Here is a 27,235-nt window from a genome sequence, read left to right on the forward strand (position 1 = left end):
AATTGTTATCCTTCAGGTTTCAGTGTAATTTTTGAATAGCAAATTCCTTTACTGGCACTAAGAGTTTCCATGGTTGTCTAGTACTTATACACACACAGCTTAGAAATGTCATTTAAGCCCAAACTCTTGTTCACCTCAGGGTCTGTGTCTAGAGATTGAGCAAACACAGCAAGCCTCCGATCCTGCAGAACTACAAAGATGGAGTCGGCTCTCCTCCAGGGCCCGTGAGGAGCTGGGGGCTCTGCAGTGCATCCTGGGTAGCATGAAGGACAATCGGGTAGAGTAGCTTTCATTTGTAATATAGAAAACTTGCCACTGTTTGTTAGGGTTTTTGTCCTTACTGGTAGAGATATGAAGGGTAGTAACACAGTTATTCAATGTTGTTTTTAGCTATGTTTGGTGCAAGTTGAACGTTGGTTGGATGCGGTTCAGGAGCTGTTGTCTCGCGACGCCACGGGGTTGGCCGTCACAGAGAGTCTACAGGAAGAGCTTAACCAGTGCAAGGTGAGAGGAAGAAACCAAAAAATTAAAGCGTTGGTTTTTCTTTTATAGTCCGACAGATTTGGACATTCTTGTGGCAAAAACAACACAACTTTACTACATAAGAGTTAACACACCTGTTGTTTTTAAGACAGCTATCTCTTAACCATAAAGATTTTGGACGTTTTTGCTTTGACCAAAAATGGTTATTATCGAATTGGGTTTTAATATCTGCAAAGTATTTTTCCTAAAGTTTTTTTTTTTTTTTCTTTCTGGTAACTAGGAGTATGTGAATGAGATGGAGTCAGTAGAAGGTTCATTGAAGCAGATGGGAGAGAATGTGAGCGCTGTACAGGCGGCTACAGTCCCAGGACTGGCCAAGTGGGGCCAGGATAAGTTGGATGAGTACCAGGGCAGGTGGGACTCACTCAGCAAACAGGTGAGGAAAACTCTTAATATGAGCTTTTGTTTGTATTCTGTTTGCACGGTGTGTTGTTTTGTACATTTTCTGTGTATATGTATGCATTCATTCACATACTTACACTGATACATGATTAATTTGTCTTTAACAGTGAAATCTTAGTGTCACCTGCAAACTAATAAAACATCAGCTCAAAGTCACATAGGTCTTGCATTTAAAGCTTGATTTCATGTAATGCACCTGTAATAATCACCAACCAATAACCCAGGGTCCATGTAGTGCCCACTCTAAATTAGTTATTAATGTAAAGTTTTACTGAGATTATTTATGATGTTTCTTTAACAAACCTGATGACATTTGCTTCCCTCCAGCTGCTGAGCCATCAGGAGCGTGTGGCAGAGAGTCAGGAGAAGCAGGTGAATCTGAGGAAGGACTTGGCGGAGATGCAGGAGTGGATGGCCCAGGTAGATGAGGAGTTTCTCATGAGGGACTTTGAGTACAAGAGTCCTGAGGAGCTGGAGGCATCGCTGGAGGAGATGAAGGTGGGCGTGACTGTTTGACTGCTGAGTGCTTTATTTGTGTAAGGGTCGTCGATGTCGTCCTCTCACCTGTCCTCATCTGTCACAGAGGGCTAAAGAGGATGTGCTACAGAAGGAGGTGAAAGTAAAGATCCTGAAAGACAGCATCAACATGTTGGTGTCCAGAACATCGCCCCCTGCTGGAGGCAGTGGACAGGAGCTGACCTCAGAGCTAGAGGGGGTACTAGCAAACTACCACAAGCTCTGTGATCGCTTCAAGAGCAAGTGTCACACTCTGGAGGTAATGTGTGTGTGTGTGTGTGTGGGGTCCTTCTGTAGTGGAGAAAGTTAAAAGAAGAACAAGTTTTTTTTTTTGGTTGTTTGTAAATAGAAATATCAGTTGCGTGAGAAACTAACTGTGCTGCATTCAGTTAAAAAGGATGGCCAGTTCTGCTTTTATTGTTTTAAAAATGTACTTGCACCACAGCTACACAAAGGTCGTTTCAGAAAATGGAAAATGCACCTGTCTTTTTCCAGTACAAAAAGCTGCGGTGACACATTCACATCAAAATAATTCATAATTTTATGCATGAATGGCCCAGTTTGACTGTCAACTTGCAGCTCTCATGGTTCAGTCAGCATTAGAATGGCATGTTGGTTTATGCGACGTGTCCTTTATTCAGCTCCCTTCTGTTAATTTTAACGCGAAGAACAAGAGAAGCTAGAAGGGAATACTGGTGATCCTTGTCTTCATTGCCAGTCTGCGAGTGTAAAATAGTTCGCTGCACTGTTTTTGATTATCATCCCCCAGACTCTGCAGGGTAAAGGTCAGAAACATCACTGAGTTGTGCTTATGCTCATTTTCACTCTGTCTGAAGTCCATTAGTCAGCATCCCATCTTTGTCCTTCTAGTCTTGCTGTTTAATTTGAGTATAAGACTTTAAAGCATTTTTTTTTTTTTTTTTGGTAAAATGCTTGTGACTCTTCAGTAACAGCATTTGTGTTTCTCCGGTTGTGCAGAGCTCTATTTAAATACGTGTTTGTGTCTGTGTGTTGGGGTAGGAGGTTTGGTCCTGCTGGATGGAGTTGCTTCAGTACCTGGACATGGAGCAGAGTTGGCTCAACACTGTGGAGGAGAAGGTCCAAGCTACTGACAACCTGCCGGAGAGCACTGAGGCTGTCAATGAAGCCCTGGAGGTGCGCACACACACACACACACACACACACACACACACACACACACACACACACACACACACTGTCTAATCACATTGAAATCCTCGTACTCCTTTTTCTTTATCTCATTTTGTCCTCTTTATTTTCGCCCACTCTTTAAAGGCAAGGTTTAGTTTCTTGGGGATTATTAGTGTTTAACCCACTTACCCGCAGTCAGACTTGCTCAGTAGAAGCTTTCCTTTGGGTTCAGTTTGAAGGAATGTTTAAGGGTGTCATTAGCCATCTTAACTCAGTTGCTGGATGTCTATGGGATCAGTAGCAGCAAAAAGAAAGGAGTTGCACAATCCTTTGACACTGGGTTATTGGCTACATAATTAGTTATTTAGTGCGAGACAGCAAGACACAAAAACAAAAGAAAAACATCAATTACAGGATTACACATTCAGTCCATCGCTATTGTTTCAGGTGCAACAAGTTTATGTGCAAAATTTCACATACTGTACATACATAGAAAATGCCATTATATTGGAACTACTCAATTACTTTTGAAAAAGCTTTATTTGAAAATGCACATAGTTGTTCTCCATGGCTGTAGGCCCATGCCAACCAAAAGTAAATGATAAATATATAATTTGTGTTCTTTCTTATTGTTGAAATGAGTTATTTTATAAATTTGTAAATTACAATGGATAACACATTTAGACCAGCAGTCCATCTTTGACTATGTTTAAAATTGTGCTTATTTCTTTACTTATTTCTGTAGCCATTTTTGAGAGGTGCTGCTACTCTATAGACAGAGACCCAGACATGTAAGTAGCTGGGATAAAATGTCACCCCATCATTAAACATACATTCAAACTGCATGGAGAGACATATAAAAGGCCAGTAGTTTGGGTACGTTTGAAAATTCCAAATTCCTCAAACCAAACCAAACCATCCATTTGATATGTAACTGAATGTTAATAACCACATTGTCTTTGACTTTGTCTTCTAAATTTCTTCTGCCTTCTTTTGCTCTGCTGCTATATCTGTACACTGCCTGCAGCATGACTGTCAAAGTTACTTTAATCACAGCGCTGCTTCTGTAACATCGCATAGTGATGAAGGAAATTGAAGACCCTGGAAGACAATGTTTCCCCTTCTCTTCTTTGTCCTTGTGTTTTTGGATGTTTTCTGCCCCCCCCCCAACCAAGTATTTCTCTCTCTCTCTCCCTTTTCATTCCTCTGAACCTTGTTCTCTCACTCTTCCCAGTCTCCCAGCTTCCTAATCAGACTCACCCCTCTGGAGGGGGCTGTTGCACTCGCACTCTGTCTGTCCATTACCTCTGGGAAGGAAAAGCACTACTAATGACCCCACATAAAAAATGACTGTTGGATCCAAACAAGTGCCGTCACTTGACAAGCCTCTCTCTCACTTGTCTCTCATTTGTCGTTCAGTTATCATCTTTTTTTTTGGATTGCCTCCATCTGACACACCCAGCCCAGCAATTTCTGCATCTGCACTCCATCTGTTTGCTCAGCTTTTCGGTTCTTTCTTAATCCTTCTCCAGCTTTTTGCTCATTTACTTGATTTCTTTTTCCTCCCTGGTGTTTTGTGTTCCTCGAGTGTTTTGTTTTCTAGCTTTTGATCTGTGTTTTTACTCACTCCTGCTGTTTTTCTGTTTCTGTGGTAAATTTTTGGAACTGTGGAGCAGTTCAGCTTTCTTGATCTTTGTTGTGGCTTTGTCAAAGGACTGTTTTATTGAATTTGGCTTCCCCACGGTCATTTCCTTTCTTTCCCCTTTTGCTTGATTGTTCTAATTCTTTGCTCAGAAATTTATCCTCTTCTCCATCTCTCAATTCACCACCAGTCTTTGGAGAGTGTACTTCGCCACCCCGGGGACAACCGCACGCAAATCAGGGAGCTTGGTCAGACACTGATTGACGGGGGCATATTGGACGAACTCATTAGCGAAAAACTAGAGGCCTTCAATTCTCGTTACGAGCAACTCAGCCACCAGGTCAGGACCTTGTCTCTGTATATAAGCAAATGGAGGGTGTGTCTAGGTTTATATTTGTTACTTTAGAAAAAAGGTATTCTCTGTGAGTTATGTCTGGATTTTTTTTCAACAGATTTTCGTCTACACATTGTCTTTTCACTGTTTCGGTTTGTCTTTGAATATATCATTTCCGTATATTCCACTGTGTCGTGTTTCTCAGACTTATTCATGGGCTGTACTCGGCTGTTGTGTCACCAGTTTATGTCTTGCGATCTATATTTATAATGACACAAAACACTTGATACACCTTTTGTATTTTAATATTTGTTTGTATTGAGATTCAAAAATTATATATTTTCAGTGCATTTTACACTTAAGACTTTATTTTTTTTATCGTGCACTTGGTACAAGGTATTTTTTTGAGCATCTATAAGTATTTGGTGTCCTCCGTCATGTGTTCTCTTACAATAAGTGATATGCCTTTATGCATTGTTACATCCAGTTAAAACAACAGAAACAAGCTGTATTGGAGATGAGGTGTTTACCTCCCTTGAGTATTATGGTTAATAATAGCATACATCAGCCATTATATTCTACTATCACATGTTCTTCTCCTTGTCAGCTTCCATGTAGAATACCGGAATAACCGAATACATAGAAATACACTGATATTCCTGACTGAAAAATTCAAACTCATGACTTGCTGTCTGTGTCCTTGTCCAGGCGGTGAACCGGCAGATCAGCCTTGAGCAGCAGCTGCAGACACTGAAGGAGAACGAACAGGCACTCCAATCACTGCAGGACTCTCTGAACCAGCTGGACCACACACTCACCTCCTACCTCACTGATCGCATAGACGCCTTCCAGCTCCCACAGGAGGCACAGGTACCGGGCGCATGCGCAGTATGAGCACATTCACGCCCAGAGAAGTCACCAAACAAGATGTGACACTTTGAGGAGGCACCAAAGCCTGGTGGATCTTATTTCATAGAGTGTCACCTCACCTGTCTGAAGATTCCCCCCTATGGGCAGGAGCCCAATAAATAGTCGTAAAATGATAATACATAACAGCAGTCAGCAGCCTGAAAATCTCTTAAATAGCATTACATTTAAGTGATGAAAAATATATATTTTTATAGATTTGAACAGTATATAATTTGGTTGTTAAATAGGTCTTAATTGAGGAGCCATAAGTAGATTGATTTTATGAAATCTCAAGATACAATAGTTGTACATGCAGTATTTATATTCATGTTACATGTACATAAACACTCAGAAAACACCTGATGAATGCACAGATACACATGAAGTAGGGTCTGTGCATGTGAATATCATACTCATGCTGCATGTCTTCGTTTCCACTCTTCCTTCAGACCATCGGGGCAGATATCACAGCCCACGAGGTAACAGTGGAAGAGATGAGAAAGAGGAACGTGGCCAACTTACCTCCCCCCACCAGTGATGGCAAAGCTGCCCGTGGTGGGACCATGCTGGATCAGCTTCAGGTAACACTGACTCCTCCTGGAGAACATCAGAAACTACAGAAACTGATGTCAGATTTCTAGTGACACCACCACTACATTATCATGACATTGATAAGGTAGTACTCTCATTAACCTCATGTTTGGAGTATAAATGAGAAATGTGCCTAACTAATTTTACTGTCTGGAAGTCTTCCTGGAAGCTTCTCGTTCACATATTGCCGTTGGTTGTCATTTAGAAAGTGTTTACGTGCAGAACAAATAAAGAATCGTTGCAGCTGCTCGTCATCCGGCTTGTGTAACAGTGGCATTACTTGGTTAACCTTCCCTTCGCTCACTTCAGAGGAAGTTGAGAGAGATCTCCACAAAGTACCAGCTGTTCCAGAAGCCTGCTAACTTTGAGCAGCGCATGTTGGACTGTAAGAGGGTCCTGGAGGGTGCCAAGGCTGAGCTACACATTCTGGATGTCAAGGATCTGGAACCAGAAAAAATCCAGTCGCACCTCAGCGGTTGTATGGTGAGAACCAGACCTTTCTCAATCTCTATTTTACACAGCCTGTTTAAATGGTTTATTTGTAGCTAAATGTTGTAGTTTATTCACATTATAAATGCTCAGCAAAGTTTAAAGTAATTACAAGAAACATAAGCAGAGATACCTAACAACCTAGCTACCCCTTTTTGCAGTCACAAACAAACACTCTATTTCACCCACACTCATTGCCCTTCTTTTTGCTGTATAGAAATTATACAAATTGCTGAGTGAGGTGAAGCTAGAGGTGGAGACGGTGATAAAAACAGGTCGCCAGATTGTGCAGAAACAGCAGACTGAGAACCCCAAGGCTATGGACGAACAGCTTACTGCTCTCAAACTGCTCTACAATGACCTAGGGGCTCAGGTAACTTTTTATTTTTTTATTTATTTATTTTTTAAAATTTAGATCAAAATGAATTCTCTTTGCTCTAAAAAAAATTCAGCTCATGTTGAATTATAAGTGATATTCACATATCTCTGCGACCATACTAAGACACCTTCGTTTTCATTCTCTTTACAGGTAACAGAGGGCAAGCAGGACCTGGAAAAAGCTTTGTCTCTGTCTCAGAAGTTCCAGAAGGAGAGCGCTGCCCTGCAGGAGTGGCTGACCACCAATGAGGCTCAGCTCCAGCAGAAGAACAGCTGTGAAGACATGCCAGCTGACATTGATGCTGAGATTGCATGGGCTAATGTGAGCAGCTGTCCCAAACCTTTTATTACATCTCCCCAGCAGGGCCGAAGAAGGGATTCTGTCCTAGGCCAGTAGGTGGAGCAGAGGGACTGTTCGATGCTAACTGAGAAAACTAATCTTTCTCTTTCTAAAACTGGAAATGACGTGTATCAGCATTATGAAGAGAGGGCAACTGAGGAACTGTTGAGGATGCTTCAGTGTTGAAAAGCTGTGACTTACGCCATATTCACCCTTACAATGGAAAAAATGCGTAGAATGATGTGTGTCTTAATGAATCACTGGCACTCGCCTCCCCTCTCTCTCAACCCAATTCTGTGAAAAAGACAGAGAATTTTATACAATCCCACACACTGAACCAACCCCTTCGACCCCTTCGTCAAAAAGACTTAGCAACAGCATTAAAAATGAAACCGTATGAATTTTAAATGAGCCATGGGTTCATGCCAAGTCCTCAATGGCACTACAGTGCATGAGAGCGTGTAGGAGGTTTCTTCAAATTCGCTTTTTTTTTGTTCTTCAAATATAATTGCCTTTAAATGTATATAATGTCTGTTAAATTTACATGAATTTGAATATATGAATATTTATGTTCATTCTAGGTTGTGGGATATCATGGCAGACTATTTATTATGGTTTATGTTACATGTAAATCTTGCTTCATTTTTTTGCATACTACAGTGTGTGTGATAAATCCTGGTGACAGCTCACTGATATGGCAGTAAATTATCGAAACATGGAGGCCATCCCATGAACCTGTGTAATAGATTGTACCGTGTGTGTGTGTGTGTGTCGCTCCACCAGGGCCTGCTGAAGGAGTCAGAGCGTCGTAAGGTGGAGCTGTCCAGCCTGATGGAGACCAGCGCTGGGCTGCAGACTCTGGTGGAGGGCAGTGAGGCTCAGCTGGAAGACAAACTCTTTGGACTCAATGAATCCTGGGGTCGCGTCCGCACCTGGACAGAGGACTGGCTTAGCGCTGTGCTGGTGAGAGCAAATATGTTGTACAGTAAGGCTTAGTAAATAAAGAGTTGCTGTGTTCCTTAATCTGTTTTCTCAGAATAAGTAGATTCTTCCATCTGCCTCAGGCCACTCTTGAGTGAATAATGCACATATTTTTGTCATAGCTGTGCCTTTTAGCATGTTATTCTTCTGGATAATGAGAAATCTTCTATCAGTTATTCCTGAATTTATCATGTTAAATTTATAATTTAAGCAAACATGGTAAGTTTTGAAATTCTAAAAAGTTCATTAAATTTGAAAGTTGTTTTTCCTGTCCTTGGAAAGATTTAAAAAATGGCATTACGAGGTAATTTCTTTGAAAAATTTAAAACCCAAATAAAGCATTTCCTCATTATGCTGCATATATCAAGTGATTGCAGTAGTGAGGCAAAGAAATACACTTCAAATCAAGAACAAAACAAGGGCATGCAAATCTCCTTTTCAACAAAATGTATTTACCATTTGAACAAAGAGACTAAGAAATGTTCTTCTTGTAATTATGCACTGCAGCAAGTCGTGTAAAGTTTATTGAAAACTCACATAATCAGTAAAAATGTTGTTTTAGATTAAGTAGTAGGGAGTTTTCGTCATGTCCTAATCAAAACACTGAGCCTTTGTTTTTCTTTGTGTTTGTGCAGAGTCACCAGAATGAGGTGGAAATATTTGATGAGAACTTGGCTCACATCAGCACCTGGCTCTATCAGACCCAGATCCACCTGGACGAGGCTGAGCGTCTCGCCCTGTCAGAGAGGGAAAAGGTGGTAAAGGTAAGGGAGAGAGAGCTGTCACAGTGCGACAGAGAAAGCATCAGTATGATGAAAGGGAGAATGGCCCCCAAGTGTGGATACAGTGCACCCGGTAAATAAAGGATAGTTACCGGTCTTTTGTTATGCCTGTCATCATTTCAAAGTTATTAATTCATACTGTTTTTCATCGACTGTTGTCTGAAAAATATGTAATTGGCTGAGGTCATACCATGGCAAGCTTAGAAGTATGAAATAGTAGTTTAGAATTGCTTTATGGAAATCACTGCCTCTGGCAAGGAAATGCACTCTGTGAAAATCCATTGAGGAATACCCCTCCTGTTATCTTCTGGGACAGAGAGATTTTAATGCGTTTTCATGAAAGGATTAGGGAGGTAATGATCAATCATTTCTAAATCTACCATTCTGGATGGTCCTCTGTTGCAGCAGAAAGTGCTTTGTTATGATGGAAATTTTATATTTGGATACCATGAGGACATTTTTCTGTGGTTCTTAATAATAATTGCCCATTGTCAGCATGCTTCACCAAATGGAATAAAAAGGACGGTGAGAGATAGTCAGGTTAGAGGCAAGAGAGAGGTTTGTTGAGGGATTGGAAAGAAGGTGGCTAAATTTGAGCCTCAAATAATATATCTTCCAGTTATATGAAATTCTTGACCCTTCTTCTCATCATGACAACCGAAGGTCTCCACTGAATATCAGCTGGTCCACGGGCCTGCTAGCCTTGATCAGTACATGCTGTGCCAAACTCTCCGGTCTGACCCAAGGCTACTCTGCCATCCAGTCTGAGAGAGAACGACTGATAGCATAAACTGATAAAGAGATGACCAGCTATTCCGTGGTCTGTCCTCAGAGCATGCTCGAGGAGCTGGAGGACATCAGTCTGCGTGTGGACAACGTGAGGGACCAGGCCATCATCTTGATGACCAGCAGGGGGCCGGCCTGCCGAGATGTGGTGGAGCCCAAACTGTCCGAACTCAACTGCAACTTCGACAAAGTCTCCCAGCACATCAAAACCGCCAAGGTACAAAAGCACAAACTGTTTGCAAACTAACCATCATTACCATCTTTACCAATGAAAAGCTCAGTGTGGAATTCAGTCCTGCTGTGTGCACAAAAGGTCAAACTGTCAAATAGAGAGCAGTCTGTTCCATCAGTGTATCTGTTCCCTGTCTTTTGGCATTCAGATGATCACCAGCCTGGAGTCAGGCAGTGTTGAGATGAACCAGCGGGCACCCCAGCAGGTACAAGAATCTCACAGTAGTGCACGCTTCAAGGTCAATTAGATCATATCTTTAAGGAAAACCAGTTGCCCACAAAATACTTACCCAGTGACAAATGGAACATCTTTCCTTTTATCCAAATAACATTACAATACCTACAGAGTTTTTCAGACAAAATACTGCAACGCTCTGTTTTATCACAATTTATACCCAGCGGATCACTTTGTTTGAGGATGCAGCCGGTCATTTATCTTACTGGCTCTGACTGATTGGCCTGAAGTGGGTTTTTGTTCTGTCTCATTAGGTCATTCACAGCCAGGAGATCCGAGTAGAGAGTCAGAGTAAGGCTCTTCCTGCTGAGGCTCTGGTCTCCAGTGAGGTGACGGACCTTCAGGCAGAGCTCCAGGACACACTGAGGGCTCTGCAGCAGCAGCAACAGGACCCAGTGCACATCCTGGATGACGACAAGGTACACAAGGTCACCTTTCAGTTTTTCTTTTGTAACGCTTTCATTTTTTGTTTTTAAAATTTTCACAGAAACAGTGCTAAAGATGATGATTGAAAATAAGGCCAATATTATGAGATAAATGAGCAGCAAAGCAGTAATTACTTCATTAAAATTGAGCTCTAGATACTGTAGTATTGTGGGTAGGGGAACAGGCAGTCTTTCTGTAAGGTTTGCCATATCTAGCCTTTTTTCCAGAGGTTGCCCCAGGTTGCCTATTAGTCTCTTTCTGTCTCTCTAAACCTGAAGTTTTATGAGAATTTCTATGAAGAATATGCCGGGCTACAGGCTACATTATATAAAGCTGCCACATGATAAGACAAGCTTTGATTGGGCATTTCAAGGCCTAACGAGTCTGGAATTCAAGCTTTTGTTATCAAGGTTTATGACGTTAAACACACCAGCTGAACAAATCTGACCAATCCAAAGCAAGGTCACTGTGCAAGTTGGGAAGTTATTATTGTGTTTCTGCGGCGTCTCCACTCTGAGCAATTTATAGCTTGTTTAGTGAAGGAGCAACTCACAGCCAATGTCAGTTTCAGGTGTGTAAGTTGTTCTTTTTTTTTATGCCCATTGAATAGAACACAGGTAGATTTAAGAGACATTGAAGATATTTTGCATTACTATACTAAAATCTGTCTGCAGATCATTCTTGCAATTTTCAATTGTAGTTGACCTTTTACCCTCTCTCTTTGTACCAGATGGATGAGGAGAAAGCCGGTGTGGAAGACCTGCTGAGAAGAGGAGAAGAGGCGCTGCAACGAACTTCAGACGAGGGTCAAAGGGAGGAGTTGAGACTTCTGCTGCTCCGCCTGCAGAGCCAATATTCTGCTCACAGGGTGGGACGCATAAAAAATAAGTTGTGTCTTCATTGAGCAGGGCAAACAAAGCTCTCTGTCATTTTTTGTTTTCCCTCTTTGCACTCATGCCGGCGGGTTAACTGCTGTTTATGTGTCTGCCCGCTTTAGGAGCTGAGGGTGCTACGAATCCGGCAGGTCGAAGTCTCTGTGGAGTTGTCGTCTTCTCACACCTTCACAGAGCAGACAAGAGAGTTTTCAGCCGAGGTGAGGGATTTACACATGCACCCATGCATACGCCGTACACATACGCACTGACTAGGAAGTCACTGAGAGTTGTGTCCCTCACTGGAAGTGCTTGATTGGATTGATGGTAGTGTCACTTTAGCATAGTGTGGCTTGCTGAAATATCATGCGGCACAAGAGGTGTTGATGTAATTTTGCAATTTTCCCCCTGCTCCTCTGCGGTGTAGGAGATGTCTGCAGTGGAGCGTAGCATTGCTCCTTCACTGAGTCCCTCCGACTACCTGTTGGACATCAACAAAGTGCTCCTTGCCATGGCCGACAACGAGTTACTTCTTAACTCCTCCGAGCTCAGCGGGGGGCTCTATGAAGACTTCTCTAGCCAGGAGGACACACTGAGAGTGGGTCGTCTCTCATATACCCAAAACTGATATGTCAGCAATTACCATCACAAACATATCACAAAAATGACATGTGCCACTGTACTGTATTTGCTTTTATATAGCCACCTTCACAAAGTTAAACAAGGAAAAAAAAAAAAGAAAAGTTACAATTAATAAACATTTGTTTGTAACAGATGTAGAAGAAATGATTTAATAGAAAACACAAGTTCTGCGACTTGGAGAGGGCTTCCCCTGACATCAAAAGCCTTAAATCTGGAGGTTAAAATTGAAAAGTTTTTGATATATATATATATATACCTAGATAAGACTGGGACAAACATGCCTTGTGATCAGCAAAATATTAAAGTCAGTCTGTATCAGATTACCAGCTCCCACAATCAAAGTGATGTGATTCTCTTCTGTTAGCATGCTCGTTGCAGTAACTTTGAGCCACTGTTTAAATTCAGTCATTTTCAGCCCCTATTTCCTTTATCTTTCATTTGTCGATTTACAGAATGTCAAAGCGAATCTGGAGAATCTGAGCGAGCAGGTAGCGGGGATCCATGAGCGCCAGCCCGATGCCATTCGGGACGCTTTGTCTGCTGAGGTGACTCAGATTGGAGACGCCCTCACGCAGCTCAACGCCGAGTGGGACCGCCTTAACCGCATGTACGACCACCGCAAGGGGTACGTGCACCAACCTCACACACAACCAGTACAATATAGAACAGTACAGTACAGATTACATTGTACATGCATTCATCAGATAGAAGTAGGGTTTTGAATCACAGAAAGTTTTGTGACAGTGGAGAGAAACGAACAAGCAACTATTTTCAGATGTGAATGTGTGTGAATTTTTGTGCCAGGATATTCGGTCGAAGCTGCAGGGACATTAAATGCCAGCTGTGCACTACTCAGGAGACAGCAGGAACAGATAAAGAGATAGACCAGGGCACACAGTCAAGCGCCCTACACACACTTAAACACACACACACACACACACACACACACACACACACGTACAAACACACACACACACACACACTGACCTTGATTACCATCAAAAACAATTCCTTGGGCATAAACAATCTCGTGGCTATTCCCATATTCTCTCACTCATTCACACACGTACACAGACACTGGGTGACCTTGACTCACATCCACACTATTCCTTGGTTATAAACAGTCTATATTTGCGGAGTACAGTATGTGCACATGCTAGAATAAACTAGTAAGCTAATTTTGAAGATTGCTCACAATTGCACTCTATCTCTAATCAAAATGATCTCGAGGCAATAATAAAAACCAAAGACTGGAGTATATTTTGTGAAATTACTCATCAAAACTAATTTCCTCACCTTGTCTCTCTAATCAGATTTGTCCCGCTCCAAGTGATGCTGTAAGAGGAAATAGCCCTCATGCAGACCATCAGTGTGATAAAAGATCTTTTTATGAATTAGGCATTTTAAGTAATCAGCCTCTCGGTCTTTGCTGATTTTTTTGTTTTTGTTTTTCAGTCACATCGCTGTGAACTTTCCAGTGTTGTTCGGGGTTCCTGATTGTTATGACATTATCTAGTGTTTAGTAGAGGTCAACTGTTCAATTTGTCCTTATCAGAATTTCCCAGTGAGTGAACAGTTTTATACTCAGAGACCAGAATTCCTTGTTTGTTTTGGGTTTTTTTTTTTTCCAACCTTTCACATTAAATTAACTACAAAATGAACTCAGGTTTAAGGTCACAACAATGGCGTGTGTGTGTGTGTGTGTGTGTGTGTGTGTGTGTGTCTGTGTGTGTCTGTGTGTGTCTGTGTGTGTTTCTTTCCTTATTCTGCTGCAGGACTTTTGACCGTGCCATAGAGGAGTGGGGGCAGTTCCATTGTGACATGAAAGACCTGAGTCACTGGCTGACTGACACAGAGGCACTGCTGTCTGAGAGTGTTGGTGCTGAAGGACAGCTGGACCTGGACTCTGCACGACAACACCAAGAGGTCAGTGGAGGCTGATGGAGCGTGTGGAGGTCTCAATGCTGATGTTTTGTTCGGCTGTGTGTGACTACCAGATTTCACATGCATACTGCGGTATTTCACATGGGTTTTTTTTTGCATATGCCTTTGATCACATCATATCACATCACATCAGATCACATTATAGAAAGTACTCAAGGCATACCACATTCCTCGGGACAAACCAGTAATCAGTCACATATATAGTCACAATATCCCATATGTTTATAAGATGAAAAAACAAGATTATTGCCTTCCCAAGACGCCACAGTGATATGCAGTAGCTGGATGGTTGGAAATGTTAGATGGGAGATAATTGCGTTTTGCTCCCCAAAGGGAAGAACGAGTGCCATACTATACCTGTTGATAAACACACTGCACATCTAACTGTTCATTATACAGAGCTAGAAATGGAGAGAAGTGAACCGAAGGGTAAAATGAGAAGGGGCCTCTAATTTTGCTTTGTTTGATTACTAAAGCAGCACTTCCATTTTCAAGGGGAATTAAATTCTCTGACGCTGCGGCGATATCGCTGACAGCACCACCACCATTAACACCTTTTATAAGCGTGATTTGCAAAGCTCGGGCCACACTCCGTCTGCCTTGCTCTTTTACATGTTTTCACAAGCGCTGAGAATGAGACGGGGGATCAAGTGGATGGGAATTGAGAGATGAATTAGCTGACTCACCGTTTAACTGACGTTACAATCACTCACCCTACTTTACGGGTCTGTCTTAGCAAGTTAAATCTCTCTCGGCTGAAGTAGAGATTTTGGCAGTTTAAAAATCGTGATTTGTGACGAATCAAGCTAATGTGTCAATTAGAGATTTGCCTGGAGAGATGGATTTGAGCGGGGGATTTGGCCCTGAGTCAGTTAGCTTACGCTGTTCGATTGATCCCCGATCTTTCTCTGTCTCATACTCGTGTCATTCCTTTATACTTTATACATTTTAGGAGCTGGAGGAAGGCCTTGCCAGTCACCAACCTGTCCTGGCCGTACTGAACCGCACTGGGGAGCAGATAATTGCGCAGCTGTCATCTCTTGATGGACAGCTGCTTGAAGAGAAGCTAGACACTCTGGGTCAGCGTTGGAGGGCTGTCAACCGCCAGGTCCTGGACAGACAGCGCAGGTAGTGTCTCCATAGAAAAACACAGGATGCAGTGGCATGTAAATGAGGCTGTATGGATTGAAAACATTAAGGGGATATAGTCTAATTTGGATTCTGACACAAAGAAATATGTAATACACATCTTTGCTGTGTCTTCATAATATAACATCTTGGGTTTACCGTACAATGTAGCACAGAGGTTAGTGCTCACTCTCAGTCACTGTCAGACTTTGTTTCTGTATCGGTGTTTGGCAGGTTAACATTATCAGTGTGATCTATAACAGTACTTAAAATGTAAATTTTAGGATTAGGCCTGCAACTTGCAGGAAATGGAGATCCTTATCTGTGTGTGTGTGTGTGTGTGTGTGTGTGTGTGTGTGTGTGTGTGTGTGTGTGTGTGTGTGTGTGTGTGTGTGTGTGTGTGTGTGTGTGTGTGTGTGTGTGTGCAGGCTGGCTGGCGGGGACCCGGCCCTGTCGGACCTGGTGAGAAAACGCGAGGATCTGGCTGTATGGCTGGAGCAGGTGGAAAACGCTGTCAGCTCCTTACCCGTCACTCCCACTGACAAAAACCTCAAAGAACTCAAGGTACAGCGAGGCCCAAAACCTGCTAAAGTTAGTGTGATTCATGGGAGCACAGAGGTTTCTGTTCCTGCTCTAGAGCTGGTAGATTCAGCTATTTTATGGTCAGCTCGGTGTTTCCAAGTTGCTCTCTGTATCTCAGTGACAAGCAAAACCTGTCAAGCTCAGCAAACACAGAAAGAACCTAACTCTCGCATCTCGTTTTGAACAATGCAATTTTGTCCAAGAAAATAAAATGACTCAGAGTTTTCTGTCTTCATTCCCTCTTGACAACAAGCTCAGCCAGACTTTTTCCCCTGTGGAGACACGTCGCAAAAAGTCGAATGAAAAACGTTATGTGGCTAAGTAGAGCAACTGTTCTACTGCTGACCTGCACAGCAGCACTTCTTGATTCCCGTTTTCTTCCTTCCTTCCATTTTCAACAAATCAGTGCTTCTCTGTGAGATTAGGCATCGGTGCATCTTTCCTTGCAGGACCTTGCTGAGGAAATGGAAGCACACAATGAACGTCTCGGTTGGCTGAACAAGCACGCTCCTCAGATCCTGGCCAGTCCCAGTGTGAGCCCTCAGAGCAGAGACCAACATGTTGGCAAACTGAGAGTCATCAACCTCAGCTGGAGCAAGGTGAGAGCTGTACCAACACTAAATCCAAGTTCATATTCCAACTTTTTAACCTTTTTATTAGTTTATCTCTACCATCCTCTCGACCTTCTCCTCCTCCCTATTTCCCTTACTCAGTCTTTACTCTCCATTTACCCTGCAGGTGACCCATGAGTTATTGGACAAGGTTGGGGAGGTGGAGGCCAACCTGCAAAGTCATGCACAGTTCCAGGACAGGATGGACAGACTCACTGACTGGGTTGTCGTCACACACCAGACAATCGTGACCAGAGGCCTGAATCCTGGGCAAGCTCAGGTAGATCGTCTGTGACCCAAATACATTACTAGAACTAACACACCTAACCTCACTGAAAGTCCAGTTGCCATACACACAAATATTGTGTCGAAAGTGAGCTCTCACCTGTCACAGGCTCTGGAGGCCTCCATGAAGGACAGGAAAAAGGACCTGGAGGAACTGTTGGCTCATTCTATAGACCTACAGAGACGACAGCAGCTGTTGCCTCAGGAAAAGGTCCCAATTTCCACTGTAATATAATTTAATAGAGAACCAGTTCTAATTGTAGCATATAATTACACCATATTGCACTGTTAAACTGCCACTACCCCACTTTAGGTAACTCAGTTTCCTATGATTTATTATGGTTTAACTGGCTGTTTTATTAAAATCTGGATACACTCATCATTATATGTATGTATGTGCGCCTTCATGTGTGTAGGGTAAGGTAGAGCAGCTGGCAGCCGATTGGAAAGCCCTGGATGGTCGTGTGAGGGAATCTCTACAGCCACCTGTCTCTCCGTGGACACAACACCAACATGTCGTCCAGTCCCAGCAGCTTGGTAAAGATGCCTAGAAGTGCACTTAATTAACGTCACGATTTCTCTCATTTCTGTATCACTAGCTCTGTCTTTATAATTCATCAAGGGCATAAGGATGAAAATACTCAATACGGCCCAAATGAAGTATTAAGCCTTTAATATGAGAGGAAAAATTAGATATTTGAGATATTTGTCTTATGGATCATTAACAGGATATGACGAACATATAAACATGTACTTGTATTAGCGGTAATAAGTACTCAGGTCACAAATTTGAAATTATTTATTGGCTTGCCTTAATCTGAAGCATGAAAATGCATGATGGAATAATATATAAGAGGTGAGCAACAAAGTCCTGGTTGTATAACACTAAAACAAACCCGATCCCTCATTCATCTTGATTTAGTGTGATGCCACTATCCTCTGAGAGCCATTTGGCAGCACCTCCTCTCTCACTCTAACATCTTTAATGTTCATTGCATCATTTCCTTTTAAAGAAGCTCTATATGTCAACATTATTTGCCTTGAGTTCCTCGCCTTTTTTTCGCCCCTGCTTCAGTGTCTACGGTCCCCTCAGCCGTGCAGATGGCCAGCCTGGTGAGCGAAGACCCCCACCATCAAACCCCGCACACACCGGACACGGTGGCGCCCACTGACCTCAACGAGACAGCCACCGAACTGGCAGACTGGCTCCTCCTCATCACGCAGATGCTCAAGTCTAATATTGTCACTGTGGGGGACACGGAAGAGATCAGGACCACTATGGGACGTCTTCAGGTGAGAAGTGAGGAGATTAAAGGAGGAAGGGAGGGAAATTGTGAGTCGTTTAGTCATAAAATTGAACCGCCAAATATTATCGTATGTTCTCTACACTTCCTGTGAATGTCTCTGTGTGTATTTATACATGTGCCTCGCCCTGGCAGGTGACCAAGAGTGACCTGGAGCAGCGTCATCCCCAACTAGAGGACATTTTCACCCTGGCACAGAACATCAAAAACAAGACCTCTAATCTGGATGTTCGCTCATCCATTACTGAGAAATGTATGTAAAGAGCAGGGTGATCACACTGGAAAGAGTTAACAGCCATTGAACAGTTTCAGAAAGAGATGTCGCAAGGAAAAAAAACAAAACACATTAGCTGCTTCAAAGACAACAGCGTGGATGTTTTTTTTTTTTTTTTTAACAGTGTCACCCCCTCCCTCTCCATTGCATATGCATCTGTCTCTGTCTGTCTGTAGTGGAGAAGGTACGCAGCCAGTGGGACAGCACCCAGCATGGCGTTGAGGCACGGCTCCAGCAGCTGGATAACATGACTGGCCACAGCAACCAGTGGGAGGAACAGAGGAGGGAGGTGAAAGCCCTCATTGGGCACAACGAAGGACGTTTCCACAACCTTCTTCAGCTGTCCAGAGACCCCCTGACTAAACAGCTTGCTGACAACAAGGTTAGGGAAAAGTTTCATTGCTAAACTTTCTCTCCATGTCCTCAGGGTGTCTAATGCCTGTCCTACCTGAGGTCATTTACACTGATTCTGTATCCTTGTCATTATGGTAGACAAGAAATTTTTCAAGGGAATTTGTCCACTCTCTTTCCTAATACAAAGAAAAATCTTAGACCAAGTCAAACTTTAATTCATAAAGTATTAGAGGTCCTTTATACATCCATATAACTCGGTAGAAAGTGAGAATTAATAAATCCCCTCTCTGCAGTATCACTGTGAATTCGTGCACCCACATCATCCATCATTTTAATTTGAGATGATGACTTGGCCGAGAGTATCTAGAAGCAAAGTCTGCCCTCCCGAGTGTATCTGATGCATTACAGGAACCAAACACTAGAGGGCAACTGAGTTTAACAGAATCAAGCCCATTAGTTACACTCCTGCTTTGTGTGGTCTTGTAATCATGAGTAATTGTCCATTTAAAAAGTTGAAATGTACCTTTTTGTTTCTAGAATATGTGCCTTGGGATCATATATGGATGATTTATTTGCTAATGCTAAATTTAGAATAATAATGTGCCCCTATGAATGACAATTGAGTCTTATGTAACCTGCTCGATTAAGTAGAGGTTAAACAAACAATGTTAGGTGGCTTAGCAGTAGAGTAACTAATTTTGTTGTGTTTTTTAATGCATGAAATTTGATTTAATTTTATTCAGTTTAGAGAATATGTCATTAGTATTCTTGCATTGCAATTTGTCTTTCTAAAGTCAGATACCAAGCCACGGGAATATAAAGACAACAGTGCAGGCAAATTAACAACTGCAGCAATGCCAACAGGGCCCTTCATAGTGACTTATAATGTTTGAGACACATCTGTCACATTTTCAGTGTCATGACGACCCTAATGCCACCGAGATTCCTTTACAGGCGCTCCTCCAAGATCTGGGCCGAGGCCAAGGTACAGTTGCAGCCTTCAACGATCTGTCCAATCATCTTTTGCTGGAGTATTCTACTGACGACACCAGGAGAATCAAGGAGGTCACAGATAAACACAATGCCGCCTGGAACAGCATCAACAATAGGTACGTACAAACTCCCTTGTTTATCTGTCTGCACATTCCATTTGTAAACATCAAATTAGAAGATGATGTTGAAGCAAGAGTTTTAGTAGTTTTAAATCTTTAAATCATGTGTTTTCTCATGTGTAGTCATGTATTTGACCCATCAAAATCGATTGACAGGGCAAGTGACCGTTACGCCCAGCTGGACAGTGAACTGAAGGGTCTGCAGATGTCTCTCAGGGAGCTGGAGTCCTTCCTCAAATGGCTCCAGGAGGCGGAAACTACAGTCAACGTTCTGGCCGACGCCTCTCAGAGGGAAGACCTGTCGCAGGACTCTGTCCATGTGAAGGAGCTGAGGCGACAACTGGAGGTAGGGCTGTAAATTGAAAAGCTGTGAATCTATGCACAGGTGCCAGCCTATTATCTCAGTGTCATCCTTCATTAATGCATCCTTCACCAGTAGAACTGAGGCTGGGGTACGTGTGGGTGCATCCATTTGTACGCTGCTGGTTAAAAGTGTGTGAATGAGAGGCCATGCAGAGGACGTGTGAGTGCTTGTGTGCATTGAGAGCAGCTCATTGATCGTCTTATCCAGTGCTGCTTAGGAATTCAGTGTGTGGGCGCATTTTTGTGTGTTTGTGCTGCCTCTCACCAGCTTGTCATTTACCCAGACCTTCCCTGAGGGATTTGTTGACACATATCATCTTATGCTTTGTGCAACATTTTAATTCTGAAATCGCTTTACCTCACCCTTTCAACAGATAAAAGAAGCACTAATCTTTCTTTTTTAACATCTTACTTACTGTGAAAGGTATTTTTTAAATGAAATACTGACCCTGCCAGTCTTGTCCTCATCTCTTTTGGTTTGTATGCTGCAGGGCTTTCATTTGTATATCCTCCTCCTTTTCCTTTTTTTTCCTTCCAGAAATGGTCAGTGATTTGGTGTATGTGTGTGTATATATCCAAGCTTCCTGTTGCTTTTATCCTAAACTCCTTCTCCTTGAGAGAATGCTACACTGTAGTTCATCTTTCAGAAGCGAAAGCTTCAGGCCAATAATAACGTTGTTGGTTTCATTGTCTTGAATGCCAGATTGCTATCACTCCCATTTGCGAGGCCAATAATTTAAAAACAGGCCAAGGTTGTAGAGAAATAGAATTACCGTCTTGTGGTTATACTGTATGTCCCTGCCAGCCAGTCAAGTTGCAATTTACATCCATGTCTGTCCAGTCATATAATATATGTAGTGAAGACTTTGAAGGAATTTGGTAAAAAGGTATCGGTATCCGTAGGTGTAATTTCAGAGCAAGATTTCACAGTGAGGTTTACCATTGACCTCTTGGATATAGACATAAAATGTCATCACTTCATCATTTTATCCTGTTAGACATTTCTGTGAAATATTGTCATAATTAGTGTATAAATTCTTGACTTATGGCCGTGACCGTTTAAGAAATGTGTTTTGTGAGGTCACAGTGACCATTGACCTTTGACCACCGAATTGTAATTAGTTCATCCTTCCAAGTGGACATTAGTGCCAGATGTAATGAAATTCCCTGCAGGCGTTCCTCACATATTGCGCTCACAAGACTGAGACAAACGTGAGATCACAGTGACCTTGACCTTCGACTTTTTAACCAACAAAATCCCAAACTGACAGAGAATCGCTGCATGAATGTCCACAAAAATTTCTGTGAATTCACTAACTTGGTGTGAATGTTAGGCTGAGAGACTTGTTGAGGATTTGGGTTGTGTCTAATATAATTCTTGTAATTGGGAAAAAATGTATATCATTATCAATTTATATTATTATCAACATTTATTGTATCAAACCTAATCCATCATTATAAGCCCTTTCAAATTTTTAAGGACACAAACTGTATACTGTTATTCCTAAAAAGTGCGTCAAAGTAATCTCAAAGGTCTTGTCTGTGGTAATGTGATAAAAGTAACTGAGTTGAAATTTAATTTAAGTATCTGTCAAAGGGCTAATATACCGTATGGCATATAAGTCCTTTTAATCACACCACACCCCACACAAGCTGTAACAATAATGGTATCCACCAGAAAAGTGCAAAAGTGCACACAACTTGAAGAGCTGCTTTTTTTTTTCAAGCTTGCTTTGTACGTGTTTGGCTTTGGGCTTAAGACTAGTGTGTGTGTGTGTGTGTGTGTGTGTGTTTTGACCATAGCAGTGTGAGCAGCAGAGACGTACACGCCTCCTCCACCCTCTTAGTTGTGACCCAGTACTTCCATTAACACGAGCCAACAAAACACTCAGTCTGACTTGTAATTCCCTGTGAAGCAGAGTCGATACTATGTGGAATGACTTAAAATGGACGCTGTAGCCAGTTAAACCTTGTCTAAACAGAACTCTTCAGTAAGCTCATGATGATCCCCTCTCTCAATTGATGTGTGTGTGTGTGTGTGTGTGTGTGTGTGTGTGTGTGTACACGAGCCTGTCGGTAAATGATGATTATTCTAGCCGGCTGTGTAGGTTAGCTGCATGTTGATTTGAAGGAATTTATTTGTATTCATTTATTTGTGTTCATTTCTCCTCCCTGCCTTGGAGTCTCCCTTCATCTGTATAAACTGAAACTACATGCAGGGACCCATAGTGCCACACAGAATACACCATTTTTGTATGAGTGTCGGTTTGTGCTCATTGTAAAAGTATGAGTCATAGTTACGGGGAACCGTTGGTGTGAAGCGTGCTGCTCTTGGGCGATACAGGGGTTTTCATCCTCACTTCAAATAAATGCCTCTTGTCTTTTGGTTGGGAGAAAGAGTGTTTTTCAGCAGCACTTCAAATAAAAGTCCAACAGAAAGAGTCATGGAGAACATGAATAGGTTTAAAAGACCCACCTGTGTGTAATACTGTGTGGTCAGCGGCTCTGCAGGAGCTGAGTGGCTGTTTTATGATAATCTCTGCTGATTGTGAACCTATCTCTGCTGTTACCTGACTCTCTTGTTCTTCTCCTACTCTTTTGTCTCTTAATGTCATCTCTGCTGTATTTGTGTGCCTCCAACAGATTTATTCTCTAAAGAATTAGCTGTTTTTTCACTGATTAAAAATGCTTAAAAGACTTTTATCTTCTCTTGACATTGCCCTTCTACCCTCCTTCTCCTGCTCTACTTTTCTCCCCCTTTTTCTTTCCCTTGTATTTCATCTGCTCGTTTCCAGTAAGGCCTCACATTTTTGTTATCAGTTAATCTTTTCAGTGCTGCATTTTGACACCACAAATATGACACATAACAACAAGCACACATGCTCTCACACACACACACACACACACACACACACACACACACACACACACACACACACACACACACGAACACGCGCGCGCACATGCACATGCACACACACACGCTGACATATGCACACTATAGAGATGCAAAGTAGGTGGAGCTGCTTGTGTTGGAAATATTTTTCTCCACTCTAAATATCCTCGGTGTTTCTTAACAGATGAGTCTCTTGGATTATTAAATGATACTGTAGTTTTATAGCCATCAGTTGATGAAAAAAACCTTTTTAAAATTATTTTTGTGGGCATTTTATGCCTTTTATTACATGACAGTAGAAGGAAGACAGGAAATGTTTGGAGAGATATGAGTAATGACATGCAAAAAAGGTTCTTGCCCAGACGCCGCTATATAAATATATAAAAGGGCTATATGTAAGTTTTCTCTACCACCGAACATGGTTTCTTGCCGAGTGTGGGTGGTGGTGATTGTTGCACGACAAGAGCTTCAGCCATTGTTGCCTTTAGGAGACAAAAGGTTAGAATACGCCCTCTGGGCAGCGCTACTTCTTCGTCCTCTCATGTTGGACTGAGGGCAAAATGGACACTATAGTGACTATTGGACAGTGATGAGACAGGCTGGCCGGTTCGGGGCTAGTTAATAACTAATAACTAATAACCAGCTAATAACTGCAGTTGAAGAAAGGAAGTGATAGAAATAGGAGCAAAACAGGAGTTAACATTGGTGTTGCTCTCCACCACTGGAGACACCTACTTCATTTGCTGAGGAAGACAGTGAGATGCGAATGAAAACTCCAGAAAAAGCTACAAAAATCCTCCAACCTGAAAAAAAAAGATCCCCCTACCTGAATGGCCATGTAGGTCGTTCGTCCCTATCCACTGATACGCTCCATGAGAACATCACCTGAAATAGCACCCCTACGGTGGAAGGCATACCGGACGTTTGTCGTCACGGTTACAATAATAAACACATGGTTAAGCTTATGGAACGTTCACGGTTTGGTTATGTTTAGGCTCAAAAAGGTAGGCTTAGGGAAAGATCATGGTTTGGGTTGAAATAAGTTCTTCATTAAGGTTAACCTGTAGGAAACCGTTAAAGCCATTTTTCCCCAGAGAACAGTCTCCAAACTGCTGTGCTCTCGATTGTAGATTTTATTTTCAAAGGAACAGATATACTGTTTCATACAGTTACTCCTCTTTTGTACTCCTGATTCAACCAGGTGGGTGTCATGCACATCCAAGCCATGTAGCTGTCAGTCACTAACATTGCCAATGCAGAAAATGAATGGGACATTTACTTCCAGGAACCCTGGATACCTGAAATGACTCCTCCCTCCCCGTAACTCACTTGTGTGTATGCATTGTATTTGTGCGCTGAGTTCTCGCTCAGTCCTCTCTTCACTGTTGCACTCTCTCTCTCGCTTTCTCTCTGTCTCTCTCTCGCTCATTGATCTGTTGTTTGCCTTGCGTAATGTCATTCTCCCTTCACGGCGGAGGCAGTGTTTTTTGTCCCTTACACGGCTGCTTTTGATCCGTTTGTCTCCTTCTTTACCTCTCCTCTTTCTCTCTCTCTCTTTCTGTGGCCAACAGGATTACTGTGGTTTTTCCCTCTCTCTGTCTCGCTCTACCTCTTTCTCCCTTTCTTTCTCTTACTCGCTCCCTGTTCCTCTCTCTCTGGATCACTGGCAGTAAAAAGTGAGCCGCGTATGACCAGCTTTTCTTCTCATCCAGCGCAACTCGTGCCTTCCTCTCTCCTTTCCTCCTAGCTTGCCGGCACTTTCCACTCTTCTCTCCCTGTTGATTTTTTCCCCTTTTTTTCTTCATCTTCTTCTTCATTTCCTTTTTCTTCGTCACCCTCCTCTGACTCTGCAGGGTGCCGTCACAAGTGATTTGTTTGATTCTCTTCTGGCTCTGTGATCGGGGTGCGCGTGTGAATGTCCGCGTGGAGGAGAAAGTGAGTGTCTCGTCTTGTCCTGCTCTCCTGCATCATCATATGTGTGTGTGAGTGTGTGTTCGTATGCTGAGGGCTGTGTCAGAGTGTCTGTTTATAAAGAAAGAGAGAGATTGAGCTAACTGAGGCTGCGCTCACTGTGTGTTGTTTTTTGTGCATATGTGACGAAACGTGGGGGCATGCTGAGCTGAGTACACTTGCGAGTGTGTGTGTGTTTTTTGCTCTTTGTTTGTGTGTGTGTGTGTGTGTGTGTGTGTGTGTGCACATCACGTCAGCTTGGCTGGGGTCTGGTCGGCTGGCTAGGGAGAGGGAGAGGGAGAACAATATGAGCGGGGTAGGGCAGTGCTAGCATGCGGACCAGGAGCAGGCTGCTGCAGACTTGTAGCAGTCTTAAGATGATGGCCATGGTCCGGACCTCCCTCCAGAAAGTGGTGGTCTTCCTACACAGGCTCCAGAGGATGGCCATCTCCTCGCCGCGCTACCAGAAGCTCTGCAAGGTACGTGGGCTCCAAGAGAGACAGCAGGGTGGAGGATGGAGAGTTTCTCTTGTTGTTTTTTCTTTTTTTCCCCTACTTAATTAGATGGGAATTTGTTTTAAACTTGAATGTGTGGGCCGTTTATTCAATTTTTTTTAATGATTTGATTCAGCTTACCAAACTTTTATGTTGTATGTATGTTTTGGAGTTTGCTTGAGGCTTTTTGATTTGTTTTTGAGACTATTTTTCCAATTGTAAAGGCTGTTTTGATTGTGTGTTTGCCTATCAGCAGACAGTTCTTGCTAGGTATGTGTATTTTTTCAAAGTACAAGCGCTTTCTTTTCATAAATAATGAGTGGATCACCCAGTTGTCTATTGTATCTTTGCCTTATCCATTGTTTCTCCTCCACTCTTGGTCTCTTTAGTCATGAGTCATTTGGTTGTAAACACATTCTGTGCCAGCTGATGTTGTTTTGGGGACTGTGTCACCTTCACAGTATGCCATTTAAAAAAAAAAAACTTATATATATATATATATATATATATATATATATATATATGAGATAGAGAAATAGAGAGATATAGATAGATATATATACACATATGCGCACACGCGCGCACACACAACTCTCACTGATGTGACTTTTGGCACTTTTCTGCATGACAAATAATGATTCCTACTGTGCATCCCTGTTGCGGTGTGTGTGTGCGCCCTTGTGTGTGCGTGCGCTCAATTTTTTTTCGTCTGTATACTGTCAGTTTTGAAGTGAGTTTTGACTTTATAGGGGTGCAGACATAAAGCAACTAACAAGGCAGTGTGTGTATACTGTATTTTTACCGTTTATGTGTGTGAGAATCATCCTGTCAGGATGTATTGTGTTAGTGAAAGTTGTGACTTTTTCATTTTAACTGACCGATTAACTGACTTTGTTATGGGGAAGTCATTTAAATGCCAAAATCAGGCACTCAGCTGAACATGTTCTTTCCACACAGATTATTTGGAAAGAGCTGAACAGACTGTGTTTTTGATGTTCAATGAAAAAACAAACTCGGTTGTATCACTCACCTGTTACAGCCGTTTGTCAGCTGTATTGATTTCACCTTAGAGGAAAATACTACCGGTGTGTGGTGGACTTGGTGTCATTTTGTACCTTTGTTGATCCTTATTGATCTCTGATCTTCTTTGCTCTCTCTCTCTCTGCATTGCACAGCACTGACCCACTCTCAGTCAGAGGGCAGAGGGGACCAGCTGTTGAGATTTGACTGTGCACAGAGTGAGAGAGAGACTAATGCATCACACCAGTTTTCAATCAAGCCAACACACATGTGGTGTGTCATCTTAATTCATCCTTAATCCATAAATCCAACGCTCTTTAGTGCTCCGCCGTTTTTCTACCGCCTTTATTTGGTTGTTTGTCAATCTTTACTTGTTGCCAAAGGGGGATCGTGGGTAAGGTCTGTTACATTATTTCACAGGTTTTGCTTAGATCTCTAGTCTCTAAAACAGAGAAATGCAGAAAGTAACAGAGAGATGGCACAAGGATGAGACTTGGTAAAAAATGAAGCGCGAGAGAGAGCAGCAAACAGAGCATTAGGTATTCATAATTTTCCTGCTGTTTCTCAGTTATTTGTCTTGTGTATGCCATGCTTACGGTGTCCCTGAGGGCCAAAAACACAACATTTCACAAAACACAATGACATTTCACATTACGGAAAGGGTGGG

The 27,235-nt window shown here is 42.4% G+C and overlaps 1 protein-coding gene across 8 annotated transcripts in view; it reads left to right on the top strand.

The window, feature by feature from the left end:
* utrn (utrophin) overlaps positions 1-27,235 on the top strand; it is a 181,466-nt gene that overhangs the window by 40,625 nt on the left and 113,606 nt on the right. For 5 of the 8 annotated variants that reach the window (XM_040125316.1, XM_040125318.1, XM_040125317.1 and 2 more), the window contains 33 exons: positions 140-277; positions 391-504; positions 764-919; positions 1,273-1,443; positions 1,529-1,720; positions 2,482-2,616; positions 4,446-4,595; positions 5,298-5,459; positions 5,948-6,079; positions 6,399-6,572; positions 6,796-6,951; positions 7,108-7,278; positions 8,080-8,259; positions 8,913-9,041; positions 9,892-10,062; positions 10,226-10,282; positions 10,566-10,730; positions 11,468-11,605; positions 11,735-11,830; positions 12,037-12,207; positions 12,704-12,876; positions 14,027-14,177; positions 15,148-15,323; positions 15,752-15,887; positions 16,355-16,504; positions 16,644-16,796; positions 16,911-17,012; positions 17,218-17,338; positions 17,877-18,094; positions 18,241-18,358; positions 18,556-18,761; positions 19,688-19,842; positions 20,002-20,191. In XM_040125316.1, the coding sequence (XP_039981250.1) occupies positions 140-277; positions 391-504; positions 764-919; positions 1,273-1,443; positions 1,529-1,720; positions 2,482-2,616; positions 4,446-4,595; positions 5,298-5,459; positions 5,948-6,079; positions 6,399-6,572; positions 6,796-6,951; positions 7,108-7,278; positions 8,080-8,259; positions 8,913-9,041; positions 9,892-10,062; positions 10,226-10,282; positions 10,566-10,730; positions 11,468-11,605; positions 11,735-11,830; positions 12,037-12,207; positions 12,704-12,876; positions 14,027-14,177; positions 15,148-15,323; positions 15,752-15,887; positions 16,355-16,504; positions 16,644-16,796; positions 16,911-17,012; positions 17,218-17,338; positions 17,877-18,094; positions 18,241-18,358; positions 18,556-18,761; positions 19,688-19,842; positions 20,002-20,191 (5,007 nt within the window). Of the gene's footprint in view, positions 1-139; positions 278-390; positions 505-763; positions 920-1,272; positions 1,444-1,528; positions 1,721-2,481; positions 2,617-4,445; positions 4,596-5,297; positions 5,460-5,947; positions 6,080-6,398; positions 6,573-6,795; positions 6,952-7,107; positions 7,279-8,079; positions 8,260-8,912; positions 9,042-9,891; positions 10,063-10,225; positions 10,283-10,565; positions 10,731-11,269; positions 11,309-11,467; positions 11,606-11,734; positions 11,831-12,036; positions 12,208-12,703; positions 12,877-14,026; positions 14,178-15,147; positions 15,324-15,751; positions 15,888-16,354; positions 16,505-16,643; positions 16,797-16,910; positions 17,013-17,217; positions 17,339-17,876; positions 18,095-18,240; positions 18,359-18,555; positions 18,762-19,687; positions 19,843-20,001; positions 20,192-25,343; positions 25,534-27,235 lie in introns of those variants that run through there. The other 3 variants (XM_040125321.1, XM_040125322.1, XM_040125323.1) reach the window with 3 other exon arrangements.

This window comes from Xiphias gladius, chromosome 4, assembly GCF_016859285.1.
Source record: "Xiphias gladius isolate SHS-SW01 ecotype Sanya breed wild chromosome 4, ASM1685928v1, whole genome shotgun sequence".
NCBI lineage: Eukaryota > Metazoa > Chordata > Actinopteri > Istiophoriformes > Xiphiidae > Xiphias > Xiphias gladius.